This window comes from Carassius gibelio, chromosome B11 (genome assembly GCF_023724105.1).
Source record: "Carassius gibelio isolate Cgi1373 ecotype wild population from Czech Republic chromosome B11, carGib1.2-hapl.c, whole genome shotgun sequence".
NCBI lineage: Eukaryota > Metazoa > Chordata > Actinopteri > Cypriniformes > Cyprinidae > Carassius > Carassius gibelio.
Window position 1 is genome coordinate 25,367,264 of NC_068406.1, and position 20,360 is coordinate 25,387,623.

At 41.4% G+C, this 20,360-nt stretch overlaps 1 protein-coding gene across 2 annotated transcripts in view; it reads left to right on the top strand.

Annotated features, from left to right (window-relative positions):
- The first annotated feature begins 3,370 nt into the window (after positions 1 to 3,370).
- Positions 3,371 to 20,360, top strand: part of LOC127968534 (filamin A-interacting protein 1-like) — a 36,964-nt gene continuing 19,974 nt past the window's right edge. Inside the window, exons 1-5 of one of the 2 annotated variants that reach the window (XM_052569813.1) lie at positions 3,377 to 3,515; positions 9,045 to 9,114; positions 16,305 to 16,539; positions 17,216 to 17,386; positions 19,486 to 19,664. In XM_052569813.1, the coding sequence (XP_052425773.1) occupies positions 16,315 to 16,539; positions 17,216 to 17,386; positions 19,486 to 19,664 (575 nt within the window). In that variant the 5' untranslated portion in view covers positions 3,377 to 3,515; positions 9,045 to 9,114; positions 16,305 to 16,314. Of the gene's footprint in view, positions 3,516 to 9,044; positions 9,115 to 16,304; positions 16,540 to 17,215; positions 17,387 to 19,485; positions 19,665 to 20,360 lie in introns of both variants that reach the window. The other variant, XM_052569814.1, reaches the window with a different exon arrangement.

Sequence of the window (20,360 nt, forward strand, 5' to 3'; positions counted from 1 at the left end):
ACAACAATAAAAAATCAAGGAAAGGCTCTGCACAAATCTGTTTTGGGACTACTTTTTTTAAAAAAGTGCATAATGATAACCTTTGACAAGATTTAATTCAGGTGCAAAAATAATTAATATCTATAGCGCATGAGCACAGAGAGATTTGAGCGTGCACAGGACACAGTTTGAGCAAGAGGAGAGACACGTTTTAAGTGTGCGTACTCTCTCCAGGCGAGAGCAGCGTATATCTGAGCGCACATCCCCGGTTTGTGCGAGAGCAAAGAAAATTAGACAAACTTGGGGGAGCGCATGTCCTAAAAGGTTGAAAACCTCTGGTGTAGAGTACCCGGCCTTCTTGGAGTCTCTGGGAGGGGTACTGGAAAGTGCTCCAATCGTCGTTCTATTGGGGGACTTCAATGCTCACATGGGCTCGATAGTGACACCTGGAGGGGCGTGATTGGGAGGAATGGTCCCCCTGATCTGAACCCGAGAGGTGTTCTGTTATTGGACTTCTGTGCAAGTCACAGTTTGTTCATAACAAACACCATGTTCAAGCACAAGAATGTCCATCAGTGCACGTGGCCCCAGGAAACCCTAGGCCGGAGGTCAGTGATCAACTTTGTGGTTGTTTCGTCTGACCTCCGCTCGTATGTCTTGGACACTCGGTTAAAGAGAGGGACAGAGCTGTCATCTGATCTCCACCTGGTGGTGTGTTGGATCCGATGCCAGCGGAGGAAGCTGGACAGATCTGGTGGACCCAAATGCATTGTGAGGGTCTGTTGGGAGTCCCCTGTCAGAGAGATTTTCAACTACCTCCTCCGGAAGAGCTTCGACCAGATTTCGAGGGAGGCTGGAGACATTGAGTCCAAGTGGACCATGTTCGGAATTCGGACGATAGTCAAACCTTGGATTCAGGAGGAACAATGCCGTTTTTGTCTCGGTCGTGGAACACTGGACAAACTTTGTACCCTTGCCGAGGTGCTGGAGGGTCCATGGGAGTTTGCCCAACCAATCCACATGTGTTTTGTGGATTTGGAGAAGGCATTCGACCTTGTCCCTCCCAACCTCCTGTGGGGGATGCTCCGGGAGTATGGGGTCCGGGCCCTCTCTTAAGGGCTGTCTGGTACCTGTATGACTGGAGCAGGAGCTTGGTTCGCATTGCTGGCAGTAAGTCAGACTTGTTCCCGGTGCATGTTGGACTCCGGAAGGGCTGCCCTTTATCACTGGTCCAGTTTATTATTTTTTCAGAATTTCTGTGAGGACCACATGATTTTGCCTCTGCTTTTTCCAGATGATGTTGTCATGTTGGCTTCCTCAGGCCAGGACCTGCAGTGTGTGCTGGGACGGTTTGCAGCCGAATGTGAATCGCCTGGGATGACAATCAGCACCTCCAAGACCGAGGCCATGGTTCTCAGCCGGAAAAGGGTGGCATGTCCCCTTCAGATTGGTGGAGAGCTCCAGCCTCAAGTGGAGGAGTTCAAGTATCTTGGGGTCTTGTTCACGAGTGAGGGAAGGATGGAGCGGGAGATTGACAGGTGGATCGGTGCAGCTTCTGCAGTGATGCGGCTGATGTACCGGTCTGTTGTGGTGAAGAAGGAGCTGAGCTGCAAGACGAAGCTCTCGAGTTACCGGTCGGTCTACGTTCCTACTCTCACCTATGGTTATGAGCTGTGGGCCACGACCGAAAGGACAATATCCCGGATACAGGCGGCCGAGATGAGCTTTCTCCGTAGGGTGGCTGGGCAGCTGAGGTGCTGGCATCTGTTTTCCGGATGCCTTCCTGGGGAGCTGTTCTGGGAACGTCCCATGAGGAAGCTCCGGGGAAGACCGAGGACACCCTGGAGGGACTATGTCTCTCGGCTGGCCTGGGAACACATATACAAATAACTGGACGAAACATTACTATTTATATAAATGACACAATAATTATAATATATATTTTTTTATTATATTTTCTAATAACATATGAATAGTATTATTATATTTCTAATTATAAAGATGTCCACCTGAGATTTTAACGTAATATTTCAGTAATTTTATTTTGACAATTAATATTGTTAATAATAATGACAAATCAACAACAGCAATAATAATAAACGTAATTCATTTCATTTTATATAATTGTATTTATTCATTCAGTTATTTATTATTATTATTATTACTATTATTATAACACTAATTATAAAAGTTTTTATAGTTTTCAGTTTTTTTTTCAGAGATTTTACAGATTTTTTACTAATATTCTAATTATTTATTGTTATTTTCCTTATATAATAAGAATAATGTAACTCCAATTATAATAATAAATAAATAAATAAATTATATATATATATATATATATATATATAATGTGTATGTATGTATGTGTGTATATATATATAATATAATATAATATAATTTGTACAGCCTTGTTTATTCCAAATTTAGATTTAATTAGTTAATACAATTAAAAAATAAAACAATCACAAACTTTGGCAAACCCCTGTTTGAGAAACTTTACAGTGACATGTTTTCGTGTTATTCTTTGAGTAGTTTCAATGGCTGATAAATGACCATGTGACTGCTGTGATGATGTCACTTCCTGTGGGCCCTCAGTGGCTCCATCAGTGTCATCTCATGGTTTGCTCTGTGAGAAGGACGACAGGTGTGATTGACAGCGTCTCCATGGAAACAGAGCAAATGACCAAACAGCTGTGTGTTTTATGAGAACCGTAAACAAACACACAACACAGAAACACTGCGCTCAGTTAAACACACCGCTGACAGGCAATGTTCTGTCTCTCAAACATTAATACAATGTTCATTCAGTCTCATCTGCTTTTTACTTACATTCTCATTTATTTATGCATCATTCATCATTCTTTGCTTTTTCAGTTACAGTTTTTTAAAATGTTGCTACTTGTTTTGGAATGTTCAGAAAACATTAAAAAGTAACATTTCCATAATGTTTGCAAAATGATACAATGGAACATTTGCATATAACTGAGAAAATGTTTAACTTACACACACACTCACTCACTCACTCACTCACTCACTCACACACTCACTCACACACTCACTCTCTCTCTCTCTCTCTCTCTCTCACTCACACACACACACACACACACACACACACAAACACTCTGACACTTCTTTCTCTAGACTGCAGCTCCGGACATATATGAGGTGCATCCTGGGTCTCTTCTGAGCACTGTGTGTGTGTGTGTGTGTGTGTGTGTGTTATATTTAACTGTAGCTCTGATATCCGCCGTCTCTCCTCCCACTGCAGACCCTACTGTCTCTCTCTCTCTCTCTCTCTCTCTCTCTCTGTCACACTCTCTCTCTCTCTCTCTCTCTCTCTCTCTATCTGTCACTCGCTCTCTCCTGCTCTCTCACACACACTCTCGCTCTCTCTCTCTGTCTCTCTCTCTCTCTCTCTCTCTCTCTCTCTCTCTCTCTGTCTGTCACTCGCTCTGAATCTCTGAATGTGACTGGATCACTGCAGCAGACGCTCAGGAGGAAAAGAGAAGAGGTGTGAGATCAGAGGAGTTGAGGTGAGAGGCTTCACATGCTGCGATCTGTGTGTGTGTGTGTGTGTGTTTGTGTGTGTGTTGTGTTTCTGAAGGTAACACGCTGCAGATGGCGAGGTGTCTCTGTCTTTGAGGTCATGATGAAGGACGGTGTAGCTGCTGATTATCACATCTGCAAGGTGTACTCTAATAATTAGGGTTAATTATAAATATCAAGCTAGAACACCTACTAGATGGGAATTATAATAGGATCTCAATGATGCTAAAATAACCGGGCCATCGTCTCACTGAGCTGAATAATGACTCTTGTCTTCTGTAGAGCTGCTGTACAGCTCAGTATTTTCAATTTGATACATATTTCATCATCTGTTATTTTCTTATGAGTTGTTTATTGTCTGCTTTACAGTTTTTTATTCCACAGCTTACACACAGAATCTTCACTTGTCTCACAGTTTCTGAAAGCTGTCACTCAAACAGCAGAAGCACACACCAGATCTACAAAACATACACTCAGTTTTCAATTTCATAAAACACTTTTTGCAAAACACAACACACAGTTCTCTGTGTAACACACACACATCTAAAAGAAATTAATATTATGGCAAAGGTGTTTGCAAATGTTTGCTTTTGAGATGTGTTTGTGATATTTTTAATGCAGTGCTTCATTTTGAAAGAGATGAGAGACATTTTACATTCTGTGCGCAATTCTTGGTCTTGTGTGTAAAGTTATTAAAAGTTTTGAAAAGCATTATATTAATGCATCATTTAATTTAATTTCAGAATGTGTGCAAGCAGCTGAATACACTGTAAGAAGCTGCTTTCTAGAAACAGTGCTGTTAGTGTGAGTGTGTAATGTGCCTCAGTGGTTTTGTTGTGGATTCTGCTTCTTCTTCTGCACATGGACTGAAGCTCATGCTCAGATCCAGGGCTCAGGTTTCAAGCTTTGTGTGTGTGTGTGTGTGTGTGTGAGACAGATGAGACACTGATACGCTCTGGCCGAGATCCCGTTATTCTCACCATGTGCTCTGAGATCCACAAACAAGCTCAAACTCACTAAATGTGCTTCCAGAGCCACCGCATACATTCACACCAGTGACTCAATTAAGTCATTTTTTATTTAATAAAGTAATTTAATAGTTACACTACTTATTATCTGTAACCGATTACATTTCTAAAGTAACCTTCCCAACACTGATGGACTCATCTGAGCGGTGTTTAATCAGAAGAGACAGACGAGTGTTTTTAATCTACTGAGATCCAGACACACGGTCTGTCAGCGATCAGACCTTCTGCTGTGAAAAGCTGAGCAGATCTGGGACGAGCAGCGCGTCTGAGGTGGATTATCAGTGATCTGATCATGTGTTCGGTTTCTTCTCCTGTGTTTAACAGCTTCATCTCGTCCAGATGAAGGAGTTTTTGAGTGAGGAGCAGGAACAGATGCTTCTGGAGGATCAATAAATCCTTCTGTATGCTGTTTCTGTGACCGACTGACCTTGAAAACATTAGCAGAAGTTATGCTCATGGCTAGGCTTTTAACAATAAATGAGGTCCAAGAATTTATTTATTTGAGATTAAAACTTAATATAAACCTGGAAAGCTAAGTATTAAACATTTGCCTTGGAAACTATCTGAAATAAGTGTACGTTTTTATATTTTATTTTATTTCAATTAACATATATTTTAGTTTTAATTGTAATAACCCTGGGTCCAGTGGTGCTGAAAACACTGAGACATTCTCACATTTTATGATCCATTTCAACTTTCACTGACTTATAATTTGTTAAAATGTGTATTAAATTAGAAGGACACAAAGTATGAACTTTCTTTAGTGTTATGAGACGTTTGGACTGGTCTGTGTCAGTTCTTGTGACGCAGCATCCACGTCATGAGGATTGTGAAATGCGTGTCAGACAGAGTTTTATCGCAGCTAAAGCGTCCTCTGGTTAGTGTGATTGACAGGACTGGGGAAGCGGAGCAGATGTCGTTAATTAGCGTTTGGACACCTTCAAGCTGGATTAAAGACGTCAAACACGGCCTAATAACACAGATTCACACTGCTGGTGCCCAGGGTTTGAGGCTGTAATCACTAAGGATTATTCCTGGTTCTTTACACAAACTCCTGCAGCTTCACATGGACACCTCTTGAAACTTAGTTACTATTAGTTCAAGTTTTGAGCTAATAAATCTGTTTTCAATATTTCAATATTATGAGAACCTATTTTCTGGGTGGTTGCTTGGGTGTTGTTTTGACAATTTCATCTAGTTTCATACTGTTTCATACTGATATTGTAAAGCTGCTTTGACAGAATCTGTATTGTTAAAGGCGCTGTATAAATAAAGGTGACGTGACTAGTTTCACTTGATGTACTGAAATAACAACAACAAAAAAACTGCATAGATGTATTGAAACAAAAACTAAGAAAATGACAAAAGCACACAGCAAAATTTTGGCATGACGTTAGTCTGATGTTGTTTTGGCGTTAGTCTGATGTTGTTTTGACGTTAGTCTGATGTTGGCCTGACGTTAGTCTGATGTGGTTTGACGTTAGTCTGATCTTGGTCTGATGTTAGTCTGATGTTGGCCTGACGTTAGTCTGATGTGGTTTGACGTTAGTCTGATGTTGGCCTGACGTTAGTCTGATCTTGGCCTGACGTTAGTCTGATGTTGGCCTGACGTTAGTCTGATGTGGTTTGACGTTAGTCTGATGTTGGCCTGACGTTAGTCTGATGTTGGCCTGACGTTAGTCTGATGTTGGCCTGACGTTAGTCTGATGTGGTTTGACGTTAGTCTGATCTTGGTCTGACATTAGTCTGATGTTGGCCTGACGTTAGCCTGATCTTGGTCTGACGTTAGTCTGATGTTGGCCTGACGTTAGTCTGATCTTGGTCTGACGTTAGTCTGATGTTGGCCTGACGTTAGCCTGATCTTGGTCTGACGTTAGTCTGATCTTGGTCTGATGTTAGTCTGATGTTGGCCTGACGTTAGCCTGATCTTGGTCTGACGTTAGTCTGATGTTGGCCTGACGTTAGTCTGGTCTTGGTCTGACGTTAGTCTGATCTTGGTCTGACGTTAGTCTGATGTTGGTCTGACGTTAGTCTGATCTTGGTCTGATGTTAGTCTGATGTTGGCCTGACGTTAGTCTGATCTTGGTCTGACGTTGGTCTGATGTTGGCCTGTAGTTAGTGTTGTTGGTCTGATGTTAGTCTGATGTTAGTCTGATACTGGTTTGTTGTTAGTCTGATGTTAGTCTGTTGTTAGTCTGATACTGGTTTGTTGTTAGTCTGATGTTAGTCTGATGTTGGCCTGACGTTAGCCTGATCTTGGTCTGACGTTAGTCTGATCTTGGTCTGACGTTAGTCTGATGTTGGCCTGACGTTAGCCTGATCTTGGTCTGACGTTAGTCTGATCTTGGTCTGATGTTAGTCTGATGTTGGCCTGACGTTAGCCTGATCTTGGTCTGACGTTAGTCTGATGTTGGCCTGACGTTAGTCTGGTCTTGGTCTGACGTTAGTCTGATCTTGGTCTGACGTTAGTCTGATGTTGGTCTGACGTTAGTCTGATCTTGGTCTGATGTTAGTCTGATGTTGGCCTGACGTTAGTCTGATCTTGGTCTGACGTTGGTCTGATGTTGGCCTGTAGTTAGTGTTGTTGGTCTGATGTTAGTCTGATGTTAGTCTGATACTGGTTTGTTGTTAGTCTGTTGTTGGTCTGATGTTAGTCTGATGTTAGTCTGATACTGGTTTGTTGTTAGTCTGATGTTAGTCTGATGTAGGTCTGATGTTAGTCTGATGTAAGTCTGATGTTGGGCAGGGAATCTGGCAGCACTCCGGTCAGCCATGCTCCGTTTTAGATCAAGGATCAGTTTCCAGCGCTCTGATAAAAAGGCTCTATTTGTAGCGGTCAGAGGAGCAAACGCTCACCGAACATCTCACACATTGATTAGCTTAGGCTTATTCTGGATAATGGGATTTATGCAGCATATATGTCACGCGTGATATAAATAACTATATAACGTTAATTGTAATGATAACAATAACTATAACTATATTGATAACTACAATGATAACTTTATTATATATTATATATATTTATATATATTCTAATATATATTATAACAATAACTTCAAATAACTATATCATTAACTGTTAATTACAGTTAATGCTACCTTAAATTATAACATGAACAGTTTTAGTTTTTATTCCAGTTAACATTAGACTACATACAACATTATCTGAAATCTATATCTATAATGATAAATACAACAATAATTACAGTATAATGATACATTAAATGATGTGTGTCGAGTGTGTGTGTGCATGTAATGTGTGTGTGTGATGTGTGTGTTGAGTGTGTGTGTGTGCACAGTGCTCACTGTGTACGTAGTCTGCATGTATTAACTAATGTGTGTCATTCTCTCTCTGCTGAAGTATCTGTGGTTCTGTGCATGTTGTTCTCTTAAAGGATAAGTCCACTTCCAGAATAAACATTTCCTAATAATTTACTCATCCCCATGTCATCCAAGATATCCATGTCTTTCTTTCTTCAGTCACGAAGAAATTCAGTTTTTTGAGGAAAACATATTAGGATTTAGCTCCATATAGTTGACTTCAGTGGTGGCCAACGATTGGATTGTTAAAATGCAGCTTCAAAGAGCTTTACATGACCCAGCCGAGGAACAAGGGTCTAATCTAGTGAAACTATCTCTCATTTTCTTAAAAAAAAAAAAAAAAATTAAAGAAAAGGAAAGGTCACGCGTGAATGCAGGCAGAAGCACATGAGTTTTTACAAATCCAACATCCAAAAAAAGTAATTGCCCTTTACCATAAAAAAAAACAAAAAAAAAATCTACGCTGTCAGATGATTTTAAAGTTGAAGGATAAATGAGAAGGAGCTTTAAACCAAAGTACACAGATTAAGAACTAATCTCATGTGACCTTTCCAACAGGATTACGTAATGTGTGAAGACACGTTAACTAAGTATACATATAATTTTTTTAAGAAAATGATTGATCGTTTCTCTAGATAAGACCCTTATACCACAGCTGGAATCATATCTTTGAAACTGCATTTTGGACTTTAAAATCATTGGTCATCACTGAAGTCCACTATATGGTGAAAAATCCTGCATGTTTTCCTCAGAAAACTAAAAAAAAATTGTGACTGAAGAAAGAAAGACATGAACATCTTGGAGGACATGAGGGTGAATAAATTATCAGCGAAGCTTTATTCTGAACTTATCCTTTAATATCTTATGAAATCATGTTTTCACACACTGAAATGATTCCGTCTCATTGAAATGCCCCACATCAGCGCGTCTTACACTGTGAGTTTCCCGTCTGGATATATTTACCGGCTGTGACTGCACAGATCGGGCTCTGATTGGTCAAACTGGCCGCTCACTGTGTGCCGATCATAATTTCCTTTGTTAGCGGGGATCAGAGGCCTAAATCTGACCAGCGGGGTTCTGCGTGTCAGTGTGGCCTTGTTCCCCTCTGGCATTCATCAGACGACAGCAGCAATTACCAAGCTATTTTCTGTCCTCGCCCCACAGCTGTGTGACACACGAGGAGCCGCAGGAGCACACGGTCCAGCGTCCAGCCGCGGCCTGCATGATCACTGAGGTGAGCTCGACAGATGATCCGTGTGTGTGTGTGTGTGTGTGTGTGTGGATCCACAGATCTGCTGCTGAACACTGTATCCCACAATGCACTGACCTCCACTCCGTGATCCTGAACTATAATGATTACTGTGGCCATAACTGTAGCGTTAACTACGATGTTAATGATAACTGTAACAATACCTACAATGTTAACTATGATAAAATCAATGTTAATAATGTTAACTATAATAACTATACCACAATAACGAAAACTATAACATTTAACTATAATGATGATAACTTTCACTATAACAATAGCTACATAATAACTTTAATGATAATAATAACTAGGACAACAATTATGTTAAAAATAGTGAAAGCTATAATGATAACTATAACGATAATGCTAATGATAATTAAGACTATGATAACTATAACTATAGTTTTTATGATAACTATAACAATAACATTAACAACAATTATAACTATACTGACAATAACGATACTAACAATAACGATACCTGTAACGATAATGTTAACTATAATGCAAACGATATCAATAATGTTAACTATAATGCAAACGATAACAATAATGATAACTGTAATGATAAATGATAATCACGCTGTTGTTTTGTCATCTGCCACTTGCTCGAGCTCCTTAAAGTCGGAGGATTCTGATTGGCTGTCAATGTTTAAATCATATATCAGCTGGAAAAATCAATTCTGAAACTGATCCTAATGATTTTTTCCCCTTTGCTTTTATTTAATTAAAGAATTAGTTTAGTAATGTTTTACTCTTAATTATATCAGCCAGGATTTTTTAAGTTACATAACACTGACTTATCAATGCAGTGTTTTTATGAGATGATCATATGACATGATATGAGTTTGATTATATGTTGCATACTGTTGCAGATGTAGTACACAGTATGCAGTGCACTAGTGTCTCGTGTCATTGCGTACAGTCCTCATTGTTCCAGCACTTTCTGAATGAAATGCTAAACGCTTGAGATTGATTTCCGTCTGGATCAATGCACAGCAGACTCCAGTGAAGAGCAGGCAGATGTTCCTGCAGACGGAGCTGATCAATGAGACTTCTGCTGCGCTCCCTTCATGACCTATTGATCAGAAACAGAGTTACAGATCCAGTTACACATGAACTAGTCAAAGGATAAACCAGACATCTGCATCTGTTCTACAGGAATATATGTGTGATTCATGATGTTAATGTTTATTATAATAATACCTAAATGTGTTGCTGCATGTTCGCTATGAAGAGCTGGCATGCTGTGAACTAACTGTGAGTGTATCAGTGCCATGATTATAATGATGAGTGTCTGGTTTTTGGTCATATTGCCCAGTCGTAAGCAGAAGTTAATGGAAAGTGTAACACTTGATATCTTGAGGGGTGCAGGTGTTCAGACAGATGCTAAAGATAGTGCTGTGAAAGACACAATCAATCAGGATGCTGCCGCGTTGAACAGCCTAAACTCATCCAGCGTATGGATGTCATGTTTGTGCACACGCTCCATATGTCCGGTTTGCCGTGTAGCCGGTATTTTGTGCGTCTCACACCCTTTGCTCAGTGTGGGGGTTTCGGGTGACCCTAATTTTAGCCGTGAGGCTTGCAGCCGATCATACGCACTGAAGACAGACTCAGAGCGTCACAAATAAGGGCAGATTCACATGCATGGGTTTATTCTATGTCTGAAACTGAAATATTGCAGTAGGTCTTTCTGTTGTAGTAATTTTAGCTCCACTCTCGTTGCACCTGCTCATTCAGACATGCATTCATTAATAAAGCTCTTGCATTAATTACTGACATTAATTAATGAATGTCAGACAGTAATTAATCACAGACAGAAGTTCACTTCGGACTCATTCACAGCTCCAGAAACATGCTGAAGCTGTTTATGATCTGAGGAATCACAATGAGAAGAAAACGGATGTGAAAAATGATCCAGAGAGATGATCTTTTCATTGTTTACAGATGAATGTAATCACACACACACACACACACACACACACACACACACACACACACACACACTGAACACTGCACGGTATTTACTGTTCATTGCCCGCTCATTTAAAAACAATTGTATCTTGAGCAATATACAATGATATAAATGTTTTCATCGCTTTTGTCTCATGAGCTCATCACTTCAGTTATCATCGCTGAGATAGTAAAAAGTGATGCAATTTCCTGTATAAATGAAGCAAACTCTGAATCATCACACTGGAAATGTTCTGCGCAGTGCATTGTGGGATACTGTATCTCATGCATTATGTTCTGGATGTTTATGGCATGTTTTGATCATGCTGTTTGTGCTCAATGTGTGCTACACACTTTACATTGTAAAAATTATCTTTCAAAGTTATAAGCAAAGATTAATGAATGCTTTAGAAGAATATACTATTTCAGTTTCTCTACTTCAAAATGTCACATTTAAAGGTGCATTTTCTACTGCTCTCTGAGGTACATATATAATTGTATCAAGATTTTTTTAAAAGCATCATGATTTAAAAGTATAAGGCTATTTTCTGTCCTGTTTTTGACACTTATTAGAACGCTGTTTGAATAGATGTGGATGATCATAAACTCAGAAGTAAACGCTAACTGCTGTGATCGGCTAATAGTTGTGGCAGCGGTGTAGTATCGGTGGGCGGGGCTAAACAGGTAGTGGTGTAGTATCGGTAGGCGGGGCTAACAGGCAGTGGTGTAGAATCAGTGGGAGGGGCTAAACAAGCAGTGGTGTAGTATTGGTGGGCGGGGCTAACAGGCAGTGGTGTTGTATCGTGGGCGGGGCTAAACAGGCAGTGGTGTAGTATTGGTGGGCGGGGCTAACAGGCAGTGGTGTTGTATCGTGGGCGGGGCTAAACAGGCAGTGGTGTAGTATCAGCGGGCGGGGCTAAACAGGCAGTGGTGTAGTATTGGTGGGCGGGGCTAATAGGCAGTGGTGTTGTATCGTGGGTGGGGCTAAACAGGCAGTGGTGTAGTATCGGTGGGTGGGGCTAACAGACAGTGGCGTAGTATCAGTGGGAGGGGCTAAACAAGCTATCAGTGGGAGGGGCTAAACAAGCAGTGGTGTAGTATCAGTGGGAGGAGCTAAACAAGCAGTAGTGTACTATCGGTGGGTGGGGCTAACAGACAGTGGCGTAGTATCAGTGGGAGGGGCTAAACAAGCTATCAGTGGGAGGGGCTAAACAAGCAGTGGTGTAGTATCGGTGGGAGGGGCTAAACAAGCTGTCAGTGGGCGGGGCTAAACAGGCAGTGGTGTAGAAGCAGGTGTTGATCTTTTTCTGTGGAGGTGGAGCTTATCCACACTATAACATCATAGAGTAGTACATTCCACAAGCTGTCGTTATCACAGACTGCCTTCAGTATAAGATTTTTTTAGCAAGGAAGTTTTGAGTTGCGAAACGTACAGGATGTTTTTGTAAAGTATTATGAACTCTTACATGTCAAAAGATCAGGGGAATGTTGGTTTTTCTGTTCATGACCTCTTTAATACAAAACGTTACATGCCATTTCTGTGTAAGTTATTTGATAAATTTGCTACAGATTTGCTAAGTGACAGTGTTGTAGAGTACATTTAACACCATTTTTTGTGAAGAAATAATGACAATTAAATCATAATACATCTATTGGAACAAGCACCTCTTACTCCACAAACACACACTGAAAATGTTTGCTAGTGTGTTGAAGGGCCAATCTGAAAGTTGTTAGCTACCCTTTTCAAAGCTTTCCTCGTTAATGTTAAGAAACGGATTGTGGTAATTGTAAGTCATTTTAAAGAGCAGGATTGGAAGTCTTGTGTTAGTACACACACACATGCAAGTCACCCTCTCCTTGTAATACCTGTGTTATACCCATGTCATTATACAAAGTTGTGTCCTGATATGATACACACACACACACACACTCACACACACACACACACACACACTCACACACACACACACACACACACTCACACACACACACACACACACACACACACACACACACACTCACACACACACACACACACACACACACACATACTCTCTCAGTGACCAGAAGATGGCAGCAGTGAGTCAAAATCAGAGGGAGAGAGAGAGAGAGTGTGTGAGTGTGTGTGTGTGTGTGTGTGTGTGTGTGTGTGTGTGTGTGTGTGTGTGCTCTTGTTTTTGTGTGTGTGTGATGGCGTTTGCTGATCTGAGCTCCGGCCGTGTCGTAGTTCAGCAGATGAACGTCAGTCTCGTTTGAGGAATGAGCAGAATCCGGGTCAGTACTGAGGTGCCACATTTCTCAGAGACATGATGAAGAACCAAACAAACCCAGACAGACAGACAGAGCTCATCTGATCGACACACACATGCCGTTATTGTCATTCCGACACAGTCTTTTAATAATTACATCCTTCCTGGTATTTTCTGACTGTCATTTATCTTCAGAAGTGTTTTTCAACAACATTTGCACAGAGAGAGAGAGAGAGAGATCCGCCTCTATTTGAGCTCTATTTTAAATATATAATGGATCAGTTCACCCAAAAATAAACATTAGCTGAAAATGTATATCAGTGTCTCATCAACGGATGCTCTGCAGTGAATGGGTGCCGTCAGAATGAGAGTCTGATAAAAACATCACAATAATCCACAGTCCATCAGTGAACATCTGGAGAAGACAAAACCTGAAACACATCCAGCATTAAGATGATTTTAACTCAAACACATAGAGTCTATAATCCAGAATAACACTTCCTCCAGTGAAAAAGTGTTCTGGTCTGAATCAGGAGAGAAATCTGCACAGATCAAGCAGCGTTTAAACAGATCTAAACTAATCTGTGAGAGACAACAGCAGATGCACTTCTTCTCCTGGTATCAGAAGAACTGAGAGTGAGCACATTTCCAGCTATTTTGGGTGAACTATTCCTTTAACTTTTGCTGAATTAATTTTCCTATCTTTTCAGAAGTCATTGGTGTAATTAGTTGTGGATGAAGTCAGACGTGCGTGCTCATGTTGTTGTGTTAATGAGAAACTCTCGTGCATCGACTCAATTGTTGAACCTAAATGAAACGTTTCACAAACATTGCCGTGGGTCTGCTTTGGTTGATATAATGATGTCTCTTCTCCACTAAAGTACAGCTTCTCAACCTCGTAGAGTTTTCTTGTAATCCAAATCTGTAAACAGCGCGTCATATCTTGATTACTCTATTTGTTTTATCTCCGCTGTGGTTTCTGGAACATGTTAAATGTACTCAGACGTAAGATTGAGAGTATGTCTGCTGGTCTGTGTATGAGGTCAGTCCATCTCAACCGCTCCAAACATGGTCAAGTCCTGATGGTTTTAGGGGGCATCTACAGTAAGTATAGTTTTTATTTATTTATCTGAAATAGTTTAAAATTCCCCTCATTTGGGGTTGATATCTCTGATGTGGGAGCAGATAGGAGCCTGAAATAATCACAGATGACATTATTCATGCTCGGTGAGAAATGCACAGATGTAATAAAAGCATAAGAAATACTAAAAATGAACAGTAATTGAAATTATGTTTATGAATGACATATAACATCTTATAGCAGCCACCAGGAGCCTCGTCAAACTTCCACGCTGGACGACTTCTAATCGTAGTCTTTAAGAGAAACGGGTGTGAACTGATTTACTCTCACAAACCTCTGAACAAAACACCTTAGAAGCAGTTACACAACTGAACACACACACACACACACACACACACACACAGAGCCCGAGGGCCGGATGACATTCGCAAACTCTTGTTCTCAATCTTTTGTGCTGTTGATTATGTAACATATAAAACTGACAGATGAGAGTAAAGCCTGCTCACGCTATGACCATCAGCACACACACACACACACACACACACACACACACACACACACACACACACACACACAACAGACCGGTTCTGTCCATCTCTCTCCTGCTTGACATCAGCCTGCTGGAATGTGTGTGTGTGTGTGTGTGTGTGTGAGAAAGAGGTGTAGTTTGTGTGTTTAGTCACACCTGTGTTCTCACCTTCTGACCCGTGTGTGTGTGTGTGTGTGTGTGTGTGCTGCAGCGATGATGTCATCTGATCTGAGATCAGCTCCTGTTTGACCTCTGACCCACAGTTCGGTTCCTCCGCCTGAATGACAGAGATCCTCACAAGAGAACATAAACTCTAACAGTTCTGTTTCAGAGGAAGATCTGTTTACATTGACCTTCAGTCATTTAGCAGACGCTTTTATCCAAAGCAACTTACAAATGAAGCAATCGTAGATGGAAACAGAATAGAGAGTGCAAGTGTTAGAGGGTGAAGTGTGAATTTATAATAAATAATAATTCATAAATAAAAAGAAAACAAATAGATAAAACAGACCGAGTGCTAGATCAAATGAAGATGGATTAAAAGTGTCTGCTAAAGGATAAATGTGTGAAAATCAGATGTTTTCTTCTGTATTGCGACACACATCAGAGTGTATTTTTTTCTTTTTCTGAAAACAGGACTTTATATCTTAAATACTTTTGCTGTTCCAGTAAATGTGTCTATTATTAAAGATGTTTAGATATTTGTACTGGAAACAAGATAATACTGAGTGTGAAGATCAATTTTTGTCATTGTGTTTGTATGACAGGCATTGTTTAGTCCTGCAAGTTCATTCAGATCCACGGCTGTTATCTGTCGTTTATAGATGACATCATGACTGATTCATTCTGTGTGTGTGTGTGTGCGTGTGTGTGCCAAGTACATCTCTGCTTTATTAATGGATCAGCGCTGATCGGTCTGAACATGCAGAGCAAACACTCGTTTCACAGACTTCTGCTGGAGATAAAGAACAAACTCTACTCGTAAAATCTGCTTTATGCTGTTGTACAATAGAAATGAAAACGCTTCATGTCACGTCCACAAAGAGACGAGCTTTAAAGTTTGGATCTGTGGAGAGCTTTTGCACGCTGTGATGTGGTTCATATGTCGTGTTGTGTTCAGTACAGTTTTTACATCAGCTTACAGACAAACTCTTCACTTGTCTCACAGTTTCTGAAAGCTGTCGCTCAAACAGCAGAAGAACACACCACATCTACAAAACATACACTCATCATCAGCCCTTTGACTCATAAAACACTTTTTTGCAAAACACAACACATAATTCTATATGTAACACACAAAATGTGTTCGCAAATGATTGTTCTTGATATGTGTTTGTGATATTTCATTTCCGCTCAGGTGCTCGATCATGCTGGAAGACGTGGTGAAGGGGAAGCTGTCTCCGGTCAGAGGACGAGCACAGCGGCAGATGTCCGAGCACGAGGAGAGTCCTGGGATGAGACACGCTCATGAAGACACGGCCTCCGTCCAGAGTAACCTGAAGGACAGCAGACGGCGAGCGGAGAGAGAGAGCCGAGACCTCTCACGAGATGACCTCCTCTTCCTCCTCAGCATGCTGGAAGGAGAACTGCAGGTCACCTCAGAACCTAAATCACACATCTGGTTTCTAAATGCATCTGTGCATGTGTTATCTCGCACTTGCACGTATTGATCTGCTCATGTTTGATCAGAATGTCATCTTAATTGGATCTTCTGTCTGGTGATGTATGCAGGATTTCTCCAGTCATTTAGTCTCCTAAACTCCGCCCCTCAAACGCATTCTCATCTGAATATGTCACGCCCACATCTCAACATCCAATCAACAACTGACGCACACAACCAAGTCCCGCCCTACATATGTTCTTTTTCAGTAATCAGTTAGACTCTGATGTACATCACCATACAGAAGAAAACATCTGACATTATTTCCATTTTCTTCACATTCACACCAAGAATGAAAAATATTACAGTAAAATTATAATACTAACTGTGTAACTGTGAGGATAGCGAAGTCCGTGCCAGAATTATAAAGATAACTACTCAGATGCACAATATCATTGGAATCACTTTCAAAGTGACTTTTTCCAGCTGATAAATAATATAAACACTCACAGCCAATCAGCATCCTTCTGAGTTTAAAGAGATTGAGCACTTAAAGTGACAGATGACAAAACTGCAGCGTGCACTCATAATAAATAAAGTATCGTCCAGACCAGGTAAAGAATTGACAGTTTGTTCCTGTGTTTTAATGACACGTGTGTTTGCTGCAGGCCAGAGACGAGGTGATCACTGTCCTCAAAGCGGATAAAATCGATCTGGCTCTGCTGGAGGCCAAATACGGCTTCGTGACGCCGCCGAAGGTGCTCCAGGCGCTGCAGAGAGACGCCATCCAGGCCAAGAGCAGCTGGCAGGAGGACATCTACGAGAAGCCCATGAGCGAGGTACGAGAGTCAAACTTCTACAGTATTGTGTTTTGTTAGGAGATGCACAGCTTTTCTGTGGCTTTATAGGTCATATTACCATTTACACAATTTAGCTAAATCTGAAAATATTGTGTCTAATATATTCCACAAAATTAACTCTTGTTCTTGTTATTGAGTTATTGTAAATAAAGTACACATTTGCAACTGGTCAGTGTTCAAGAAATGCTTCACGTAATCCTAGAAGAGGGTTTACTGAAAGACTCTAGACTCGCCTTTTTGACTTTCAAAGCTGCTACATAACGTTTTTCTACTTCGAGATCCTTGATAGAAATCGACTGGAGTGAAAGTATGATATTTGTGATTCCAGAGCACAGAAGCAGTCATCAGTGTCACAGACGTATATTTGTAGAAATACACAACAATATATTGTATGAGTCACAATTATACATTTCTCTTTTATGACAAAAATCATTAGGATATTAAGTAAAGATCATGTTCATGAAGGTATTTAGTAAACTTCTTATCGTAAATATATCAAAACTTAATGTTTGATTAGTAATATGCATTGCTAAGAGCTTCATTTGAACAACTTTAAAGATGATTTTCCCAATATCTAGATTTTTTTGCTCCCTCAGATTCCAGATTTTCTAATAGTTGTATCTCAGACAGATATTGTCCTCCGAACAAACCACACATCAATGAGAGATCATTTATTCAGCTTCAGATGATGCATACATCACAATTTTAAAAAATTGACCCTTATGTCTGATTTGTGCTCCAGTGTCACGTTTGTCTTTTAAATGTAGTGAAGTTAAAGTCATACGTCTCCAAAAAAAGTACAGATACTTAAAATGTGTGCTTAAGTACAGTACTCAAGTAAGTGTACTCTATGACTGTGCAGCTCTGCAAGTGTTCTTAGCGTGTTTCCGAGCGTGATCTGAGCGTATTCTGAGCGTGTTCTGAGCGTGATCTGAGCGTGATCTGAGCGTGATCTGAGCGTGTTCTGAGCGTGATCTGAGCGTGATCTGAGCGTGTTCTGAGCGTGTTCTGAGCGTGATCCGAGCGTGTTCCGAGCGTGTTCCGAGCTTGTTTCCGAGCGTGTTTCCGAGCGTGATCTGAGCGTGTTCTGAGCGTGTTCTGAGCGTGTTCTGAGCGTGTTCCGAGCGTGATCCGAGCGTGTTCCGAGCGTGTTCCGAGCGTGATCCGAGCGTGTTCCGAGCGTGATCCGAGCGTGTTCCGAGCGTGATCCGAGCGTGTTCCGAGCGTGTTCCGAGCGTGATCCGAGCGTGTTCCGAGCGTGTTCCGAGCGTGTTTCCGAGCGTGTTCCGAGTGTGTTTCCGAGCGTGATCTGAGCGTGACCTGAGCGTGATCTCAGCGTGATCTGAGCGTGTTCTGAGCGTGATCCGAGCGTGATCCGAGCGTGTTTCCGAGCGTGTTTCCGAGTGTGATCTGAGCGTGACCTGAGCGTGACCTGAGCGTGATCTCAGCGTGATCTCAGCGTGATCTCAGCGTGATCCGAGCGTGATCCGAGCGTGATCCGAGCGTGATCCGAGCGTGATCCGAGCGTGTTCCGAGCGTGATCCGAGCGTGTTCCGAGCGTGATCCGAGCGTGATCCGAGCGTGACCCGAGCGTGACCCGAGCGTGACCCGAGCGAGTTCTGAGCGTGATCTGAGCGTGTTCCGAGCGTGATCCGAGCGTGTTCCGAGCGTGATCCGAGCGTGTTCCGAGCGTGTTCCGAGCGTGTTCCGAGCGTGATCCGAGCGTGATCCGAGCGTGTTCCGAGCGTGTTCCGAGCGTGTTCCGAGCGTGTTCCGAGCGTGTTCCGAGCGTGTTTCCGAGCGTGTTCCGAGTGTGTTTCCGAGCGTGATCTGAGCGTGATCTGAGCGTGTTCTGAGCGTGATCCGAGCGTGTTTCCGAGCGTGTTTCCGAGCGTGATCTGAGCGTGACCTGAGCGTGTTCCGAGCGTGACCCGAGCGTGACCCGAGCGTTTTCTGAGCGTGACCCGAGCATGATCCGAGTGTGTTCCGAGCGTGTTCCGAGCGTGATCCTAGCTTGATCCGAGCGTGTTCCGAGCGTGATCCGAGCGTGATATGAGTGTGTTCTGTTTGTGTGTCAGCTGGACAGGCTGGTGGAGAAGCAGCGGGAGACCTACAGACGGATGCTGGAGCAGCTGCTGCTGGTGGAGCAAGCTCACAGACAGACACTCCACCGCCTCGAGGATGAGAAGAGGAACCACAGCGACTTCATGAGGAAGAGCGATGAGTTCACTGGCCTGCTGGAGCAGGAGAGAGAGAGGTCAGAGCTCAGCTTTCTCTGTCATGTAGACCAAAGTCAAAAGTATATCCTTCGGTTTAGACACAAACGGTTAGTGTAATCACACAGTCAAAACACAGGCTTTCATAGCATGAGTGAACACATGAAGCATGCGCACTAGAGAGTTTCTCATCCAGTCTGGAGACTGAATCACTGTCATCATAGTCATACAGACAAACAAGGGATTGTGGATTGAAAGATAGTTGCATAAAATAATATGAAAAGTTTTTTTGTTTTTTTTAACCGTGTTTTGAACTGATCTCACTAGTTTTCTCTAGTCTGCGTATTTGACAGGTCTGTGTGTCATCTGAGGCCAAAGTTTGAGTCTGACAAAAGAGGGTGTGTTATTGACTAAAATATTTGACTTTGAGCTGGAAGTCTGAAGTCTGCAGAAGCTGGTGTGTAGTTTTGTTTTATTTTAAACGCTTTTATTTCAACATTATTTCAATTGAGCATTTTTTTATTTAATTCATTTTAGTAAGTGTTTTAATTTTAAAATAAGCTATTTTATTTAAATGTATTTGACTGAGCTTACGTTTTTATTTTTAGATCTTAGATTTTTCTGATTTGTTGCATTTCATTTGCTTTTAATAATGTTTTTATTTTAACATTATTTAATTTAACATTTCTAACATTTACATAATTTCTTGTAAGTTTTAACTTGATTTTAGAACTCCT